Source organism: Diadema antillarum, unplaced genomic scaffold (genome assembly GCF_040938485.1).
Source record: "Diadema antillarum isolate AM-2024a unplaced genomic scaffold, OU_Dant_1.0 scf00000019, whole genome shotgun sequence".
NCBI classification, from domain to species: Eukaryota; Metazoa; Echinodermata; class Echinoidea; order Diadematoida; family Diadematidae; genus Diadema; species Diadema antillarum.
Genome location: NW_027270908.1, coordinates 1,213,463 through 1,229,674, shown reverse-complemented (window position 1 = coordinate 1,229,674; position 16,212 = coordinate 1,213,463). Strand labels below are relative to the sequence as shown.

General features: G+C 43.8%; 1 protein-coding gene across 1 annotated transcript in view; it reads left to right on the top strand.

The window, feature by feature from the left end:
* LOC139728488 (E3 ubiquitin-protein ligase HUWE1-like) overlaps positions 1-16,212 on the top strand; it is a 97,426-nt gene that overhangs the window by 65,610 nt on the left and 15,604 nt on the right. The window contains exons 54-68 of the mRNA XM_071639430.1: positions 256-472; positions 1,896-1,973; positions 3,004-3,214; positions 3,942-4,234; positions 5,004-5,212; positions 6,025-6,115; positions 6,474-6,690; positions 7,176-7,267; positions 7,704-8,021; positions 8,879-8,936; positions 9,940-9,984; positions 12,663-12,912; positions 13,326-13,635; positions 14,006-15,102; positions 15,909-16,107. Coding sequence (XP_071495531.1) covers positions 256-472; positions 1,896-1,973; positions 3,004-3,214; positions 3,942-4,234; positions 5,004-5,212; positions 6,025-6,115; positions 6,474-6,690; positions 7,176-7,267; positions 7,704-8,021; positions 8,879-8,936; positions 9,940-9,984; positions 12,663-12,912; positions 13,326-13,635; positions 14,006-15,102; positions 15,909-16,107 — 3,685 coding nt within the window. The remainder of the gene's footprint in view (positions 1-255; positions 473-1,895; positions 1,974-3,003; positions 3,215-3,941; positions 4,235-5,003; positions 5,213-6,024; positions 6,116-6,473; positions 6,691-7,175; positions 7,268-7,703; positions 8,022-8,878; positions 8,937-9,939; positions 9,985-12,662; positions 12,913-13,325; positions 13,636-14,005; positions 15,103-15,908; positions 16,108-16,212) is intronic.

The window sequence follows — 16,212 nt, the reverse complement described above, 5'->3', positions numbered from 1 at the left end:
TCTCATTGGTGAGTGCTGTTTCGCATTGAGTTTGCATTTTTCTGTGTTACTTGCAATTGCTGCTCGAGCATATATGACAAATGCTTCTGGACGAATATGCACTGGTGATAGATGTGCTGCATTAACTTAGAAAAAGAGAAAGTCGCAAAGAGAACATTTAGTGATTTAGCATTCAATTTTATGTGGTCTGCTCATCATTTACAAATTTATGTGAAGCACATCCAGTGACTGAATATCCTCTATGTTTGTTGGCAGGATGAGGGAGAGGAGGATGAGGAAGACGAGGAGGAAGAGGACGAGGAGGAGGAGGAGGAGGACGAAGAGGACCACGACGACGGCTCGGAGATGGACGCCGAGGATTACGACATCACCGAGGACTTGGACTACTTCCGGGTCGGGGACCGCGACGAGGACATGTGGATGGGGGAGACGGACGAAGACATGCTGATCCAGCTGGACCCTGTCTTCTCTGGTGAGGCACCGCCCTTCCAACATCCTTGGGAGGACAGCTTGAGGGAGGGGAAGGGGGGATGGCAGGGAAGAGGATTACACCTCAAGAGCTGCCAGGTCGTCCCAAAATCTGCAGTAGGCTTGATGAAAGATTAGATATCCCTTCATGTCCTGATGAGAGAATATAAAAGCCATTATAATTTTTGTGATTGTTGGCACCCATTGAAATGCACCTGAAACACAAGACTTGCACAAGATTTGCCGTTTCGAACTTCGCTGTTCCCTGTGTTGACAGCACCATAAGTAGAGCTGGTTAGTCTTTCAGTTGAAGACTTTCTGTGGTTGATGCCACTACTGCTCCCACTAAAACCTTGGGGCTGTTTCACAAGGCTCTAAAATGAATCTTAAGTTCAAGTTCATTCAAGCGTATGGCACAGTGTGCCTGGTTGATACCGTTTGCAGATTATCTCTAGTCACCTGGGGCGAACCTCAACTGATCTTATGAACAATTTTGAGATCATTAATCGGTTAACAACTGTTTATCTAAACCATTTGGGAACCATATCTTGCCCTCACCTCACCATGTTCTAGAATACTGAGTACATCTTGAATGTCTACATAGATGTATCCTTCCCAAATAGATTTGATCTGAATATGCTCCAACTTTAAGCTCATTGTTTGGCATGATTTAGTTCCTGTGTTAGTGAAACAGGGCCAAGGACTGTGAAAAGTACTGCCAGATCACTGATGCCACCGTTGTTTTACAGTGTTTTACCCACAGCAAGAAGAAGACAAGGTTGTGTAAAATAGAAAGGAAATAGGTGCTGATGACTCAAATATAAAACTGAGGAACAAGAGTTAGGGCTTACTGTGTATGCCATATATTAAAGGAGTCTAATTTGTGTGCGAATCAGGACTTACCGACAGTATCGCGATTTAATTCGCGTTTGTGGGATACTGAACAGAGAAATGTATTCATGCATGTCATATTCATGTCTTGTATGAGCGTTAATATTTGTGCATGTGTTTAAATACGCAAATCACACCAACTCACAAAATTATCGAAAGTAAAAACCTTGCAAAATATTTGGCGTATACAGTATCTGCAGACCCTGACATCAAGATAAGGAAGGCTGCCCTGGTGATTGTCATGAAGGAGGGCACGTATATTGCTCTTCCTCATTGATTATGAGGGTGCCTTTGGAATTGAGGTCTTCAAATTTGAGGTGCAGAGGGGCTTCTGTGTGACATTGAAAAGATAGAGAGGCAGGTGAAAATAAGCTTCCTAAAAAATTGAAATTATATGTGATAATTCTGGTGACTGTGTCTTGGCTACAGTAGGTTAATGTCCCTTTGCGTTGGTGTGCACTTGTGTGTGAAAGTGAAGGACTCCTACAAAGGAATAGAAATGCATGTGTGTTGTCTTCTTCTTCTTCTCTTGCCAGGTGTGCCTGCCTCCATCAGGACGTACCAGCTTCCTGTTGCCATCCATGATGACGCCAGGAATGCCAATGATGTGTCGGGTAATCCCCTCTTTTTAATTGTCTGATCATTTGCTCATCTAATTCTGAATCATTTCTTGTTGTACTTTACTGTTACATCTGTTTGTTGCGTGTATTGATTTGTTTAATTTCAATTTATGTGGGGGCATTTCATCAAGTGCTTTGTCAGATATGTTTTTTCTGACAGATTTGCTCTCAGCCAATCACATGCAAATATTTCAGTAGCTTATAACTGTTCGTCAGAACAACAACAAAAATATCTGACAAAATGCTTGATGAAATGCCCCCCCCCCCCAGGATTCAACAGCCATAATGTACACATCTGAGAATACACAGAAATATTCAGTGACAGGCACTCCTTAGAATCGTTCAGTTCTTGTTATTGGAGCTTCTGTTTATGACAGTACACTGAAATACACATGACAAGTATCCATGCAGTTAATCCACATTATACACATAAGCATTCCTAAATTGAAGGTATATATATTTGACAATGTGTTCAGGTTGCACCATTGAAAAACCTTGTGATAATGCCGATTTACTCAGGGCTTCTTGGTGGTGCTAAAGTAAACCAAAGCACAGCGCTAGTCTGTTTGCCTCCTCATTCCCGTGGTTCACAGATGCTGGGCATTTGGACATTAGCTTTTTAGAGTTATCTAATAAGCTCTAATCTAATAATAATTATCTAGTAAAGAATAGATTCTCTGTATGTGTTCGGTTCTCGTTTGAGACTGCATTTCGTGTGAGAGTATTGTAACAAACAAATGAGCATCAAGGATGTTGTGTTTTGCATAGCATGGGTTGATATTTTGGTAGCATTCTAAGCATGTGTGATCCAGCCAGTGTAGAGACAAGTTAAATCCTTCAGAGCATAGTGACAGAACAACTGTCACTCAAAGTGATGGAGAAAAAGTGACTGTAGTGTTTGGATCAAAGGAATTGATATGTTTTCTCATGTGTCATTAACGACTGTTGATGATCGAAAGCAGTGATAGTCCACCATTTTGTTTGCGATCCAAAATGTGTCATCACATACTCCTTTGCCATCCAGCCCCCAACATCCCGGTGCCGCCCAGCGTCATTTCGGCCAGCCATCCACTGCTGGTCAGGCACGGTGACCACACCAACCTGACCCACGGCGTGAGCCAGTCCAACCGCAACCAGCGGGCGAGCAGGCAGAGGGTCAACCGAGGCACCACCCAGACGGTGCACATTTACCACTCCGGTTCCTCGCGGCCGCCCAACGTGCAGAATGTCTTGAGGTAATCTGAACATGTGTCCCAGTCCGTCGGTGTTTTGATGGGCTTTGATATGTGTGTATTTGTCTGTTTGTGTGTGTTTGTGTGTGTGTATGTCATGGACAATATGAAGTTTAAGTTTGATATGATATGATGAGCATTACTGTAATTTGCATTCTCATTTTGAATAGTTGAGTGTACTGGTGCCTGTAAATGGATAGAACTTTTGTTTTGTTTTGTTAATCCAGAGTATACTGTCATTCATGACAGTAAAGAAGGTGAAGGAAAATCATTCAGTAAGACTTGCAATGTATAAATTGACATTTTGTACATCTCATTTTAATGTTGGATATACAATATTGTTTCTTTTCTGTTTGGTTGTTTTAAAAGTGTTGATGAATATTTGACACCCTTATGCAGCGATGTGTGAAATATGTAAACAAGAAGAAATATTGTTGATTTCTGTTTTTGGTGAAATTGCAACTGTCATTAAAGTTCATTTGTGTTTGGAATGTTTTCTGTTTGTTTGATAAGCAGTCCCTTTAAAAAGAGCTGTCCTTATCTTTTTATACCCTTCCACACGTGCTTGAATGCACACATCTAACACACACTGACAAACAAACACATGCCCTTCAACAATGGAATAACCCCACGGATACCCAACAAACAACCATACATATTTTCTCCATCACACTCGTGCACACACACTTAACACGCACACACATAATGGGGGCCCCCTAATGACCAGCAGGCAATACACTTCCTCCCTCCCTAGGCTGCTCGGCCTGTCATCGTCCACCGACATCGTCCAGCTCACCACCTCTAGCACCAGCCAGGGCAACCAGACGCGCGTCTACGTCGCCAACTCCGGTGACGACATCAACCAGAATCATCGGGAGGAGGTGTCAGACATCTTCGAGGAGGGGTACAGCCTGGGCTACTTCAGCGCCTCCAACTTCCTCTCCGTCGTCCCTCCCGTCTATCGGCGCTGGGACGAGGAGAGCAAGGTGCTGGATGGGCGCAGCATGCACGACTGCGTGCAAGGTAAAGAACTGGCTCAGTTTGACCATTGGGGGGTAGCAGTGGTCTAATTGAGCTAACATAATTCTTGTCTACAGTCCATCTTCTTTTATGTGGTCATGTTGGGACTGGCGGCCATCTGGTTAAGTGATATTGCTGAATGAGTGAGCTTTGCTCAAGCATGAAGACTTTTATGTAACAGTCCATATCCAAATAATAAAGAGATCTGGAAAAGTGATGACCAGATGAGATGAGGTTGGACTTGTTCTTCAATAGTTTTTGTGAACTGTTTCAGGAAATGTGGGCATTTTTTTATACTTGTAATATTGTAAAAGTGAATATTTTCGCATGAGTAATTTTTCGCGCTTGACTGGGTAAGACGAGTTTCACATGTTTTTAGTTCTGCTGAATCAAGACATCAAGTACTGGAACACATTGTAAACACAAATTTTTATGCGCTTTTATTTTCACGCTAGTTTCTGGTTGCGTGAAATGCCAAAAATTTCTACACTGCGAAAATTTCCACTTTTACAGTATGTGAAAAAGAATGTAGATGAAAATGTTAAAAAATGGTTTGCAAAATTCAGTTACTGCATATGTGATTTCTTTGGTTAAAAAGCATATCATTAGAGGGATAGAGAAATGGCACAGTGACTCACAGAAAGTTTGATTGACACTGTGAGACATTTGCTACAAGAAGAAAAAAAAAACATAATGATAAGATAATTTGCTGATTCCATACAAGTGAAGCCAAATTGGTAGCACCTCGATCCCCTCTCTGTTCCTCCCTCAGCGTTGAAGCCCGAGATCATTGAGGTTCTGGAGAAGCATCGGGACGAGGAGCTGGCAGAGCGCAAGGAGAAGAGGAAGAAACAGGCAGAGGAGGAGGCCAAGAAGAAGGCCGAGGAGGAGGCCAAGAAAGCAGAAGAAGAGACAAAGAAGACCAAGGACTCCGCCATGAAGACTCCAGAGGAGAGCAAGGAAAAGGAAGAAAACATGGAGGTCAGCTGTTTGGATTATGTTTTGGGGGACGTGCTGTGCAAAAGGACTGTGGCATTAAAGGGGATGGCTAGTAACTGATCAGTGGGAATCAGTGGGAATGCTGGGGGATGATTGTTCCAATCCTTGTGGGATTCATTTTAGAGTACATTATATATCTATTGTTGTGTGAAAATGATTTGCTTCAGAACGGTCTCATATTCAAGTAATGTGCAATTTAATGCCCCGTCACTGTACAGGCATGCCAACCTGGAAACATTAAACTGCACATTATTTGAATATGAGACCGTTCTGAAGCAAATAATTTTCACACAATAATAGATATATGGTGTACTCTAAAATGAATCCACAAGGATTGGAACAATCATCCCCCAGCATTCCCACTGATTCCCACTGATCAGTTACTAGTCTTCCCCTTTAATTGATAACTTGAGCAGTTTTATGCCTGTCCTGTACTTAATGATAAGAAGCAACTGCCACCAAAGCACAGTGTCCAGTGAGTTTTGCAGAAAATGTGGAATGATGATGAGATTTTCAAGGAAATATGAGTTAAGTTGGCTGCTAGTGAAATTCATGAAGATTTATATCCCATCGACAGAGATCTTTGCGTTAAAATGGTAGTTTTGTCTGTGTCTGACAGAAAAACAGCATGGTATGCAACTTATTGTGGGTTGAATCAACCTCATAGGAACACACAATGGGGCACACTGTGTTAATCTTTTTTTTTTTTTTTTTTTGGATAAACAGCCTCCTAGATCCAAAATAGAGAAGTGACCTTCATTTTCAATATGTCTATTTTATGTTTTGACGGGCAGGTTGGAGAGAGCAGTGAACAAGCTCAAGAAGCAGAAGGCGCCGAGAACCTGTCCACCACTGAGTCTTCTCAAGCGAGCAGCTCCGGAAGAGGTATGACTTCCCCCCCGTATTCGTAGTGGTCCCAGAACTGATGGTATCAAATATTTGAAAAGAATGCAGCATACTGTCCCTTGGGTGACAAGACCCCGCATCTCAATTGGCATACATTCAAAAACCTCCAAATTCATTGATGTTGAGTATCCAAAATACTGATTTGAGTTTAAAAAACATTCTAATTATCAATGTTATTTCCAAAATTTCCAAAATTTCATGCCACAAGAAAGGCTATCGGGTCCAGTTCACAGAAATATCTTGCCGTGAATATTTCTGGATGTACAGTACCTTTACAGAAGCCATTGTACTCTCTCGTCAATCTTTGTATTTTGTTTGTTTCTCCACACGGATGTAGACATGGGTCAACTTGTTGCTAGCGTGGCCGAGTCTGCCCTTGGCACCGCCATCTCCTCTGCACTCTCTGCAGCGACGCTCAGCAGCACCGCTTCAACTGCTGCGGCCACCACCACAAGCTCCACTACCACCACTGTCGCTGCAATGCCGTCTGCCACGCCGGCAGGCAGTCAGCAGGCTGAGGCTTTGTCATCCTATGCAAGTGGCGCAGTCTCAAGGTAACATCGTTATTTGGAGCAGCTCGGTAGCCATTGGCTAGTGTTGTGTAAATAGCTGGAAAGGTGTGTCGAACCTGACAAGTGTGAACACATCACAATCATAAAACAAATGCTTCACAAGACCATGAAGTGTGAAAGTGAAAAACCAAGTGCTTGCTGTTGCACCTATTTATCAGCAGAGTCCTGTTCACATACAAGAAAATAGCAGTTTTGAAAATCAATTTTTGCAATATCATTTTTTGCACCGTGGTGCGAAAAGAGTTAATTGCTGTGTGGGAACACATAAAAATCTTTAACTTTTGTGATACTAGAGAGGATGTGAAACTCTCAGTGATTTTGGAATGACGTTTGATGCAGTGAGATATGTGTAGCCTACAAGAATTTTCCTGATTTCATTTGCGGGAATAGTGGCTGCCCTGATATAGAATGCTATCAGATGGGTAGATGTGTGGATGATAACAAAACAAACTCCCATCTTTCCCCAGCTCGTCGCCCGCGGCTCCCGCTGAGCTGTCCCGCATGCCCCAGCTAGTGACCGTCACGGCATCGACCTCCGCTCCAACGTCCACTGTATCAGGTAAGCCTGACGATGAGATTGTTTTTCATCACTTCTTCCATCAGAAGGTTACCTCTTCCTACATCCTTAACGTCTTGTCTCCACTTCATTCAAACAGGAACTATATAGTTTTATTCATTGTAATGTTCAGTATATGAATATCCACGCAGTTGCCTCATTCCTCTAAATTCGTTTTTCTGTCTGTCAGCACTGTACCTTTTCGGGATATTGTCATTATTTGTCTGATGATGAAGATACTGATGATTTTGCCCTACAGCGACTTTATTGACAACAATGGAAGTCTGTGAGAAGTCATTAGTCTGTGCTACGTTTGTTTGATCATAGCATTCACCTATGCGAGGGCTGGCAGCATTGATGGAAGTTTGGATTGCATATCTGTTCGCCCTTATGTACTAGCTATTTTATCAAGGGCACACTCCTACCTTCTTTATCCTAGCATCTGGGTCATCAGTCCTTCCCCAATCCATGCGGGCCACACCCCAAAGTGATGCCTTCCCGTCCGTCACCGCCACCCTTACCACCAACACTGCCTCTGTGGCCACGGCCACCACGCGACTCACCACCATCGCCACCACCATGTCCACCACCACCACCCCTACCGTGGCCACCACTGCCCTGGCCACGGCGGCATCGGCCGCCGCCACCACCACCACCTCTTTCACCAGCCCCGCATCAGTGCCTCAGCCGTCGCAACAGACCTCCTCGTCGATCTTCGCCTCTCTCGACGAGTCTGACCCGATGGCTGCTCCCATAAGTAAGCCATATCAACCCCCTCTCACACATTTGTCCATTACTCCTCCCCATAAGTCTGCCAATTTTTCTCTCAGCTGACATCCTTTGACATGCACCTGTTGGAAGTTTCACTGGCTTTATCGTCTCACACAGGGACTGGCTTTCACTCTGTAGTCACAACTAGCTTTCACTCTGTAGTCATCAGTAAATTGTGTGTTCAAGTGTTTTATCTGTCATGAATATTTCATCATCATTGAGGTTACATTTATTCCCTCTCAAGTTGAAATTAACCTCTATTTTCAGTCTGTAGATGTCAATGAATGAAAAAGATGGTGAATGACTTCATGTCTGTGTGCTATCTCTTGCATGCCATAAGCTCTGTTGCCAAGATAGTACTTCTGTATAAGCTGTTATTTTCGCAAGGGTTTAATCTTCAGCTCTTTCGCACAAAGTTAACAACTCGCGAAAATGTCAGCCATGCGCTGGTGTAGTAGTGCACTTATGACAGCTTCCATGTCAATTCGCAACAGCAACATCTCATAAAAATGTCCATGACCTCATTCGCGAAAATATGTGTATGTGAAAATAACAGCTTATATGGTACTCAAGGGAGAAAGATTCCTTGGTGAATTCATAACATTTTTTTTTCTTCAGGTTTCAGTGCATGCCAGTCAGAAGCAGGCAGTTGAAAAGCAGTTTCTTTCAAAACCATAGGAATGGGAATTTTCGTAATTGAGTTTTCAAAAAGATGGTTGTGACATAATTGTGACCGTGGGATTGTGTTATATGTGATTTCACTTACCTTCTAATTGTTTGCATTCTTCTAATGCATTCTTTCTCTGTCTCATTCATTCTCTCCTTCTCTGACTCTCTCTCCAGCCACCATGGCTGCCCCACAGGGTACCTCCTCGCCTGTAGTCAGCATGAGCAGTGAAAGGTGAGCTGCACTGAGATATTGCTTTATTCATCTACCTTTTACCGTGGCAGAACTTTTGTCTGTGAGAGCCCCAGCATAGCATTATCCTAATTGTCATCACGAAGCTTTTGCTGGGATCCTGTTGTCTTGAAATAACCATCCCGGCATCAGTGAATTACTATGACTTTCTATTAAAAAACAGAGACAAATATGTGGGAAGAAATCAGCTGTAGTCTGCTCTTCATGCCTGAACCTGCATATACCTGTACATTCCAGGTCATGGGAGGAGCACAGTTGTGAAAAGGAAGTTCTTCAAACTTTTTTTATAAACATTCATGCCTCTAACTGCCAGTATGATTTTTTGAGAATAATGAAAGTACTGTAAACATCAATATTTTCGTGTGATTAATGTTTCGTGCTGAGCGACTCAAAAACATGTTTGCAGGTTCTTGAATTGGTGCTGCGCAGTTGTCAACCCATTCAAAATGTGCAGAGAAAATTGTGAAGAGACACTTTCACAGGTTTTAGAATTCACTCTAGCCTGAAGTAGGGCAAATTGCGCAAAAATCAATGTACCATGAAATTTCTGCATTTACAGTATGTTGTGATTTTTTTTTTTTCAATGAAATGTACTTTGTCAGTACTTTGAACTTCAGAGTTTAAGTTGTGGGTTGTTGGGAGGATGTTCATGTTTATATGCACTTATTCTCTATGATTATGAGAGAAAGGCACAGTTTTACACTAGTTCTCTGTTGGGTGTGTCTCAGCCTGTGTTCTTGTACAGCTGTACTTGAGCTTTGATATTACCTCAAGAGGGACTTGCTTAGGGAGCAGCAATATTCTGACAGATTGTGAAGTTTTCCAACAGCAGCCTGTGTCATGTTATCTTGATTGATTGATTGATGGATGATTGATTTGCATTTTTAATACAAACCTGTTTTGCATGGTAAGGGGAGAAATGAATATGAAATTTTCATGCATGAAAAATAAAAGCAATTGAATTATTGTCTCTCGCATCTTATAGGCCTGCCTCATCGTCCGGTAGACCAGATAGCGCTGTGACAGGTATGTATCTTCATCCCCTTATCTCTGCTAATGTGTTTATGGCTGATGTGATGGAGTTTATAGTCTCATTATTATGTTGCCTTTTACTGCTACCGAGCCAAAGCAAATTCGGGGAAATAATAGTTTATTTCTATGATTTCATTTACGTGGTGAACATTGCTGTATCTTTGGATGTCTGTTGAAATTTCTTGGTGTGATTATGTGGCTTTATGCACCCCATAAAGAGAAAACAATGGATGTTTGTTCAGTGTATGTGGACATTTATGTGCATATTTGTGACCGTGCACCACAAAACAAACAAAAAGTCGCATCCCTTGATTTTAAAGGAGTACTCAAAAAAGGTGAAATGGTTCAACCAAGTCAATCATGAGTTTTTCATATTTTCTTAAGGAGCTATCCTTCTTCTATACAGTATTCATCGCATAATCGGGACAAGTTGGGAGTAGCAAACACGGCCCCTTTAAGCGAGGTGCCCGATTTCGCGATGAGTACTCACCATACACTAACGGCATACGACATGTACATGTAGTGCACACACACACACACACACACACACACACACACACATGCATACTGACGTACTGTACATGTACATGAATACACAACACGCTACCCCTCGGCGCGACCCTCCAGCTCTCCCTGCATTCTCGCAATGATGTAGAGTAATCGCAACCGGGTTCGATTCTTCTGTCAAACACGCGTGTACACGTAATCAATGTCAGCTCATAGTCTAGATTCATAAAACGTTACGCATTCGCACATACATTGAACCCTTCTCATCTTTCACGCTCTCCCTCCCACTCTCTCCCCCATTTCACTGAATACGTAACTGTTCATAGCCCTCATTTCAATCACGTAACTTTTGCCCAGTCACAACTGAGGAAGATTGTGACGTACACACAGATCACAGTGTACAGCTGTATTGAAAGTTGAAACCAAAGACAGTAGATAACAAGATACGAAGGCGCGCGATAACAATGGACTTTGCCCTCAGAGTGTATGACTGAGATTAAACAACGCACACAGCCTGGGCTGTATGAGCGAGGCATGTTTTTTATTGGATGTGAGTCGAGTAGGAATTGCAAGCGAGCACATGGCTTTGCTTATGTAGGGGAGAAGAATGTTCGCGAAGGCATGTGCTTTGCAATGGCATGGATACTTATACACGGCGCTTTCGTGGCTATGCATGTACATGTACTGGATGGACGGAGGTCAAAACACACCAATCCGAAGCTTGCTTTGTAAGTTTGTTGTAAACGACAACTGATACGGAATCTTTGAAATATTGTTGTGGTATTTTGGTAGATTTTTTGTGTAAAATATTAACAAAATCAAAGATCGCTTGAAGAAAAATTGTCCCGTTTATCAGAGGTCCCCGCCCGATTATCCAGTGAAAATAACGTGCGTTGGAAATGTTTCTGGGAAGCGTATATCATTTAAGCGAGGATCCCGATTATCAGATGCCCGATTATGCGATGAATACTGTATTATTCTTCAGTTTGGTATCATAACATAAATGGTAAAGTGTGTTTTTAGCAGTTTTTCTACAACTCTTTTTTGGGAAAGAGTAGAATGAACAGGCTTGTCTTAGTGGCCACTTTTCATGTCTTAAAATCCTTTGCACACTCTTCACTTTCAAGTCTCATAACTTTTGAAAGGATGACGCTACTGCTTTGAAAGTTAGCATTAATCACGGACAGAATGTGCTAATAGAACATGCTCAATTTCAGCTTAATCTGATAATCCCTTTATTGTTGATGCTCCGGTTGTTTACATCCAGTGTTTTGTCCCTTTTATGGCACAGCTAGCACGGCTTGGTAAAGATTAAGCGCTTAAATAGACCGTGTACTTCAGAGCCTCTTTTCTCAGTGCACACTTTTCCAGATTGTTTGCTTTCTTTCCAGTATTTAGGTAGGTTAGGGGAGTCCATTTGAATTGAGCAATACATCATTTTAAAGCTTAGAGTCTGCTCTTTCAGAATCTGCCCTTAACTGAAAATCCATGTCTGGCGACTTTTTGTTGGTTTTGTGGTGCAGGGTCACATATGCAGGACTCGACGCTTAACTTTTTTTTTCTCTAGTGGCCTGTTACACCTACTGAAATCTTTAAATATGAAATTTAAGTTGCCCACAAAAGAAATGCTGTAGCCAGTAATAAACAGGAACATAATCATCCAGTTGAATCGTAAGTGCCCAATTGGACCATCAACAAATAGCCTTCTTGGATACTTGGTGGCCCTATGTAAATTTTTAGTGGTCCTGGGCCACAAGGCTCCTCTAATGTTGAGTCCTGTATATGGCCACATATGGCGCACATGGGGGGATTTCCTCTTTGCACAGCAGGGAGAGCTATGACCACATCTCTTCTGTGCATTTTTTATAATAAATCAATAGATAAATAATACATTACATTTGTAATGCACTTAATACAATGTTTCTAAGCGCAAAGGGAAAAGATGAAAGGAATAATGAAAAAGGAGGGATAACAGACAAGTCAAAATACAAGTAAGAATAACATGACATACATCAATGTACAACGTGTGTACCAGTAAATAAACACATACAATAATTGGGTTACACTCAGCGCATTAACTCAGGGAAGGAATCAATATGGAAAAGGGTGAGTTTTAAGAAGTGCCTTGAACGATTCTACCGATGGGGCTTGTTGTATATGAACGGGTAGATCATGTCCTTCCTCCTCTGCTGTGTCAGGTCTCCAGCTGCCGGAGGGTGTGGATCCGTCCTTCCTGGCCGCTCTCCCGGAGAACATCCGGCAGGAAGTCCTCCAGGAGCATCTTGGGATACGCAATCAGCCACCTCCGTCGGCCCCCTCCTCCAATCCGCCCTCCTCGCAGGCAGACCCCTCCACCAGCTCCCTCAGCCAGGTCAACCCAGAGTTCCTGGCTGCCCTCCCTCCCCACATACAAGAAGAGGTCAGTTTGTAGACATCACAAAGAGTCTTAATTGTGATGTCATATTATCCTGGCAAGTGCAAGGCATCACACAGCATGAAACTCTCCTTTTATTATTTCTCTTTTATTTTGTTTTTGTTTTTGCAAAAGTATGTTATTGCTTTCAGCAAGAAGTTGCTTTCAGCAAGAAGTAGCTTTGTCTGCCCTCGAGATGTAAAAGAGATGATGAATATACAAATCCCTACTGAACTGGCTAAAGGGTGCTTTGTGCTTGTTGCACTTCTCTGATACCATTGCAACCAGCATTGATGATGCTCAAAAATGTTGACCTAGTCATCAAATTTTTTAACTTTTTCATCCTTTGGAATGTTGTAAAATTTTGGTAATAATGATGTGGAGATTAACATTAATGAGTCAACTGCGTCTGCCAACAGGTGCTTGCCCAAGAGCGTGCAGAGCAGCAGCGGCGTACGCTAGCTGCAGCCACTGCCGCCTCAACCCCGTCAGCCTCCGTGGTGCCGGCGGAGCCCGTGGACCCCGCCGCCTTCATCCAGAACCTTCCCCCGGGACTGCGCCAGACGGTGCTCGCCGACATGGACGACAGCGTCCTGGCCGTGCTGCCCGCCGACATCGCGGCCGAGGCCCAGGCGCTGCGGCTGGACCGCGTGCTGCGCCACCGCCAACTCATGCAGGAGAGACTTCTGAGGGAGACCGGTATGCTGAGTGCTATCCTCCGCTATTCAGGTGCTTCACAGGAGGATGGAGTGGTAGCGCCCCCACTCTCGTGGGTCGTCACCCTATCATCCTCCTAATTTCATTCTCACTGAGAGACTTGAGAGTATATATAGATATTACCCAACACTTTTCACCAACCCTGCATCTCTAAATCCAGTCAGTATAAGTGACTTTTGTTCCTCTCCTTTTATGACTGTATCCTATATGTTTATCGGAGGATATTCATTTGGAATCTGCTCTTAGTAACAAGTTTTGTCATGTTATAATGTTCCAGATGTTTGCAAGCTAAGGCATGTCATTAGTCTTCCATGCATCTCACATCTTATTTAGGATTTGATGGTTGTGGTTTAATGTTGCTGCAATTCTTTATGTCTTACAGGTTTGCAAGGCAGACTTGGCCATGGAATGAACTACTACCGTTTGTCGGTGCCGCGGCAGACAGGGCAGTCATGGGGCTGGGGCAACAGCGGGTCAAACCGTAGCGGCGGGAGTCAATCCAGGCAGGGGGTCTCCAGCGCTGCCCCCCAGAACCAGGGCAGGCAGTTGGTGGACCTGGAGGCCCTGACGTGTCTCCTGGTGCTGCTCTTTGTCAACGAGCCCAAGCTGAACTTGGTGCGGCTTCTGAGGGTGCTGCGCAACCTGAGCTTCCACCAGCCCACCCGCCAGTGGATCCTCCAGGCACTGCTCAGCATCATGGAGCGCACCAAGTCCTGCAGGGCGCAGGCCGACGGCAAACACAGCATTGCCGAAGGTGACCCGCTGGCCTCCGTGCAGAGAATGGACTCTATGTCGGGCAAGGCGTACCAGCAGCCATCCTGGCTGTCGATCAGTATGGACGCAGCACTGGGATGCCGTGCCAGTGTCTTCAAGGTGCAGCGCTCGAGCAAAAAGAGCTCGGACAAGCAGGGGTCCCTCGTTTGCATCCACCCTCAGGTTGCCCCCATGGTGTGCAGGCACGTCCTGGATGCACTCCTAGCTCTGGCAAAAGAATTCCCATACCAGTTTATTCCAGTGTCCAGCAAGAAAGACTCCAAGAAAAATCCTCCAGGGAATCTGTTGAATCTAACGAGTGGTAGTAGTACGGGCAGCAGTAGCGATCGCAAAGCAGCAACTGGAGCAAGCCAAGAAACAGCTGATGACGGCAAGACTGTCGCTGGTCAGAGTGATGCGAAAGCAGGCAGCAAACTAGAACTTGACTTTTGGGACCTGCTGGTGCGGCTGGACAACACGAGCCAAGGCCGAAAAGGCAAGGTGACTTCCCGCGTGTCCACCGTCCCCGCAGCGAAAGAGGGCCAGGACCCAGACACAAGCAACTCGGCCCTGTCAAAGCTCATGGCCATGCTGTCGCACCCTGTGGTCAAACGAAGCACGGCCCTCACGGACAAGTTGCTTCACCTCCTGTCCATGGTGACCAGCTCCTTACCGGACGGAGAGAAAGACAAAGGCAGCAGCCAGCAGTCCAGGACAGGCCCTGGAGTAAGTCTACCCTGCCTTTTTTTTTTCAGATTATATGGAAGTTTGGGGTTTGGGTTTTTGTGTGCTTGTTTGATTTTAGATTGGCAAATGGTCCTACAGAAATGGTTCCATGTTGTGCATCCCAGCATTACCTGTTAAATCACCTGAAAGCGTATTCCCCTACCGCATCCATCTCCTACTTCTTGAGAAATTCCCACTAAACTTCTCCCAGCATGGTGTGTTATTATTTTGTGTGAAGTGAAGTGCTCGAGTTGACTTTGAAGTCAGAGAAATGTCCTGCTTGGAATTTAAACCTCACTTAAAAACACATTTGTATTGAATTCACTTCAAAATACTGGAAAGGTTTAGGAAACTTAACAATTCAATTCAATTCATTTTAATTCTATTTTATTGTCCATTTACAGAAATTTGTTTTGTTTGCATGCATACATATTACATCGGTACATACATAGAATGCATGCATACAGAGCAATAAACATAGATACACGTATGTAGATATGGTAGACATTGTCAGTAATATCGAAAAATGTATCATCAAACTGAATAAAGTTTGCACATCCGTTTTTGCCAGCACATATACTCCACGAAATCACACAATATGTGAAAAACAGATGTCACATCCGGATACCTCATCCAGGATACACTTCAGTGAGTTATTAATTAATGTATTTGTATTTGTATCTTGATTGAGAAATGTTTTGAGTTTGAAGTGTAGTTCTTCAATAATTTTGGCACCCTACCGCTCCATTACTCTGGAAAGGAAGTTTTGATGGTCAGCCTGAATGAAATGCTCTGTCCATTTACAGACGGCCATTGCTGCCATCCGTCAAGCCAACCAATCCATTTCCTCTGCCATGAGGGCTTCCTCGAACAGATCATCGGCTCTTGCCGTGGCAGCTCCCTCGTGTGGCGACCAGTCGAACAACAGGAGCCAGAGTGGCGGCGAGCCCAGCGAGTCACCAAACTCCGCCCCTGTCGGCAGTCCAATGGACACAGCATCACAAGGTATGTGTAGTGACTGAAGGTGATGCCCCTGGAGTAGTGACAGACATATGATAATGATAATGATAATGATGATGATGATAATAATGATGCTGATGCTGCTGCTGC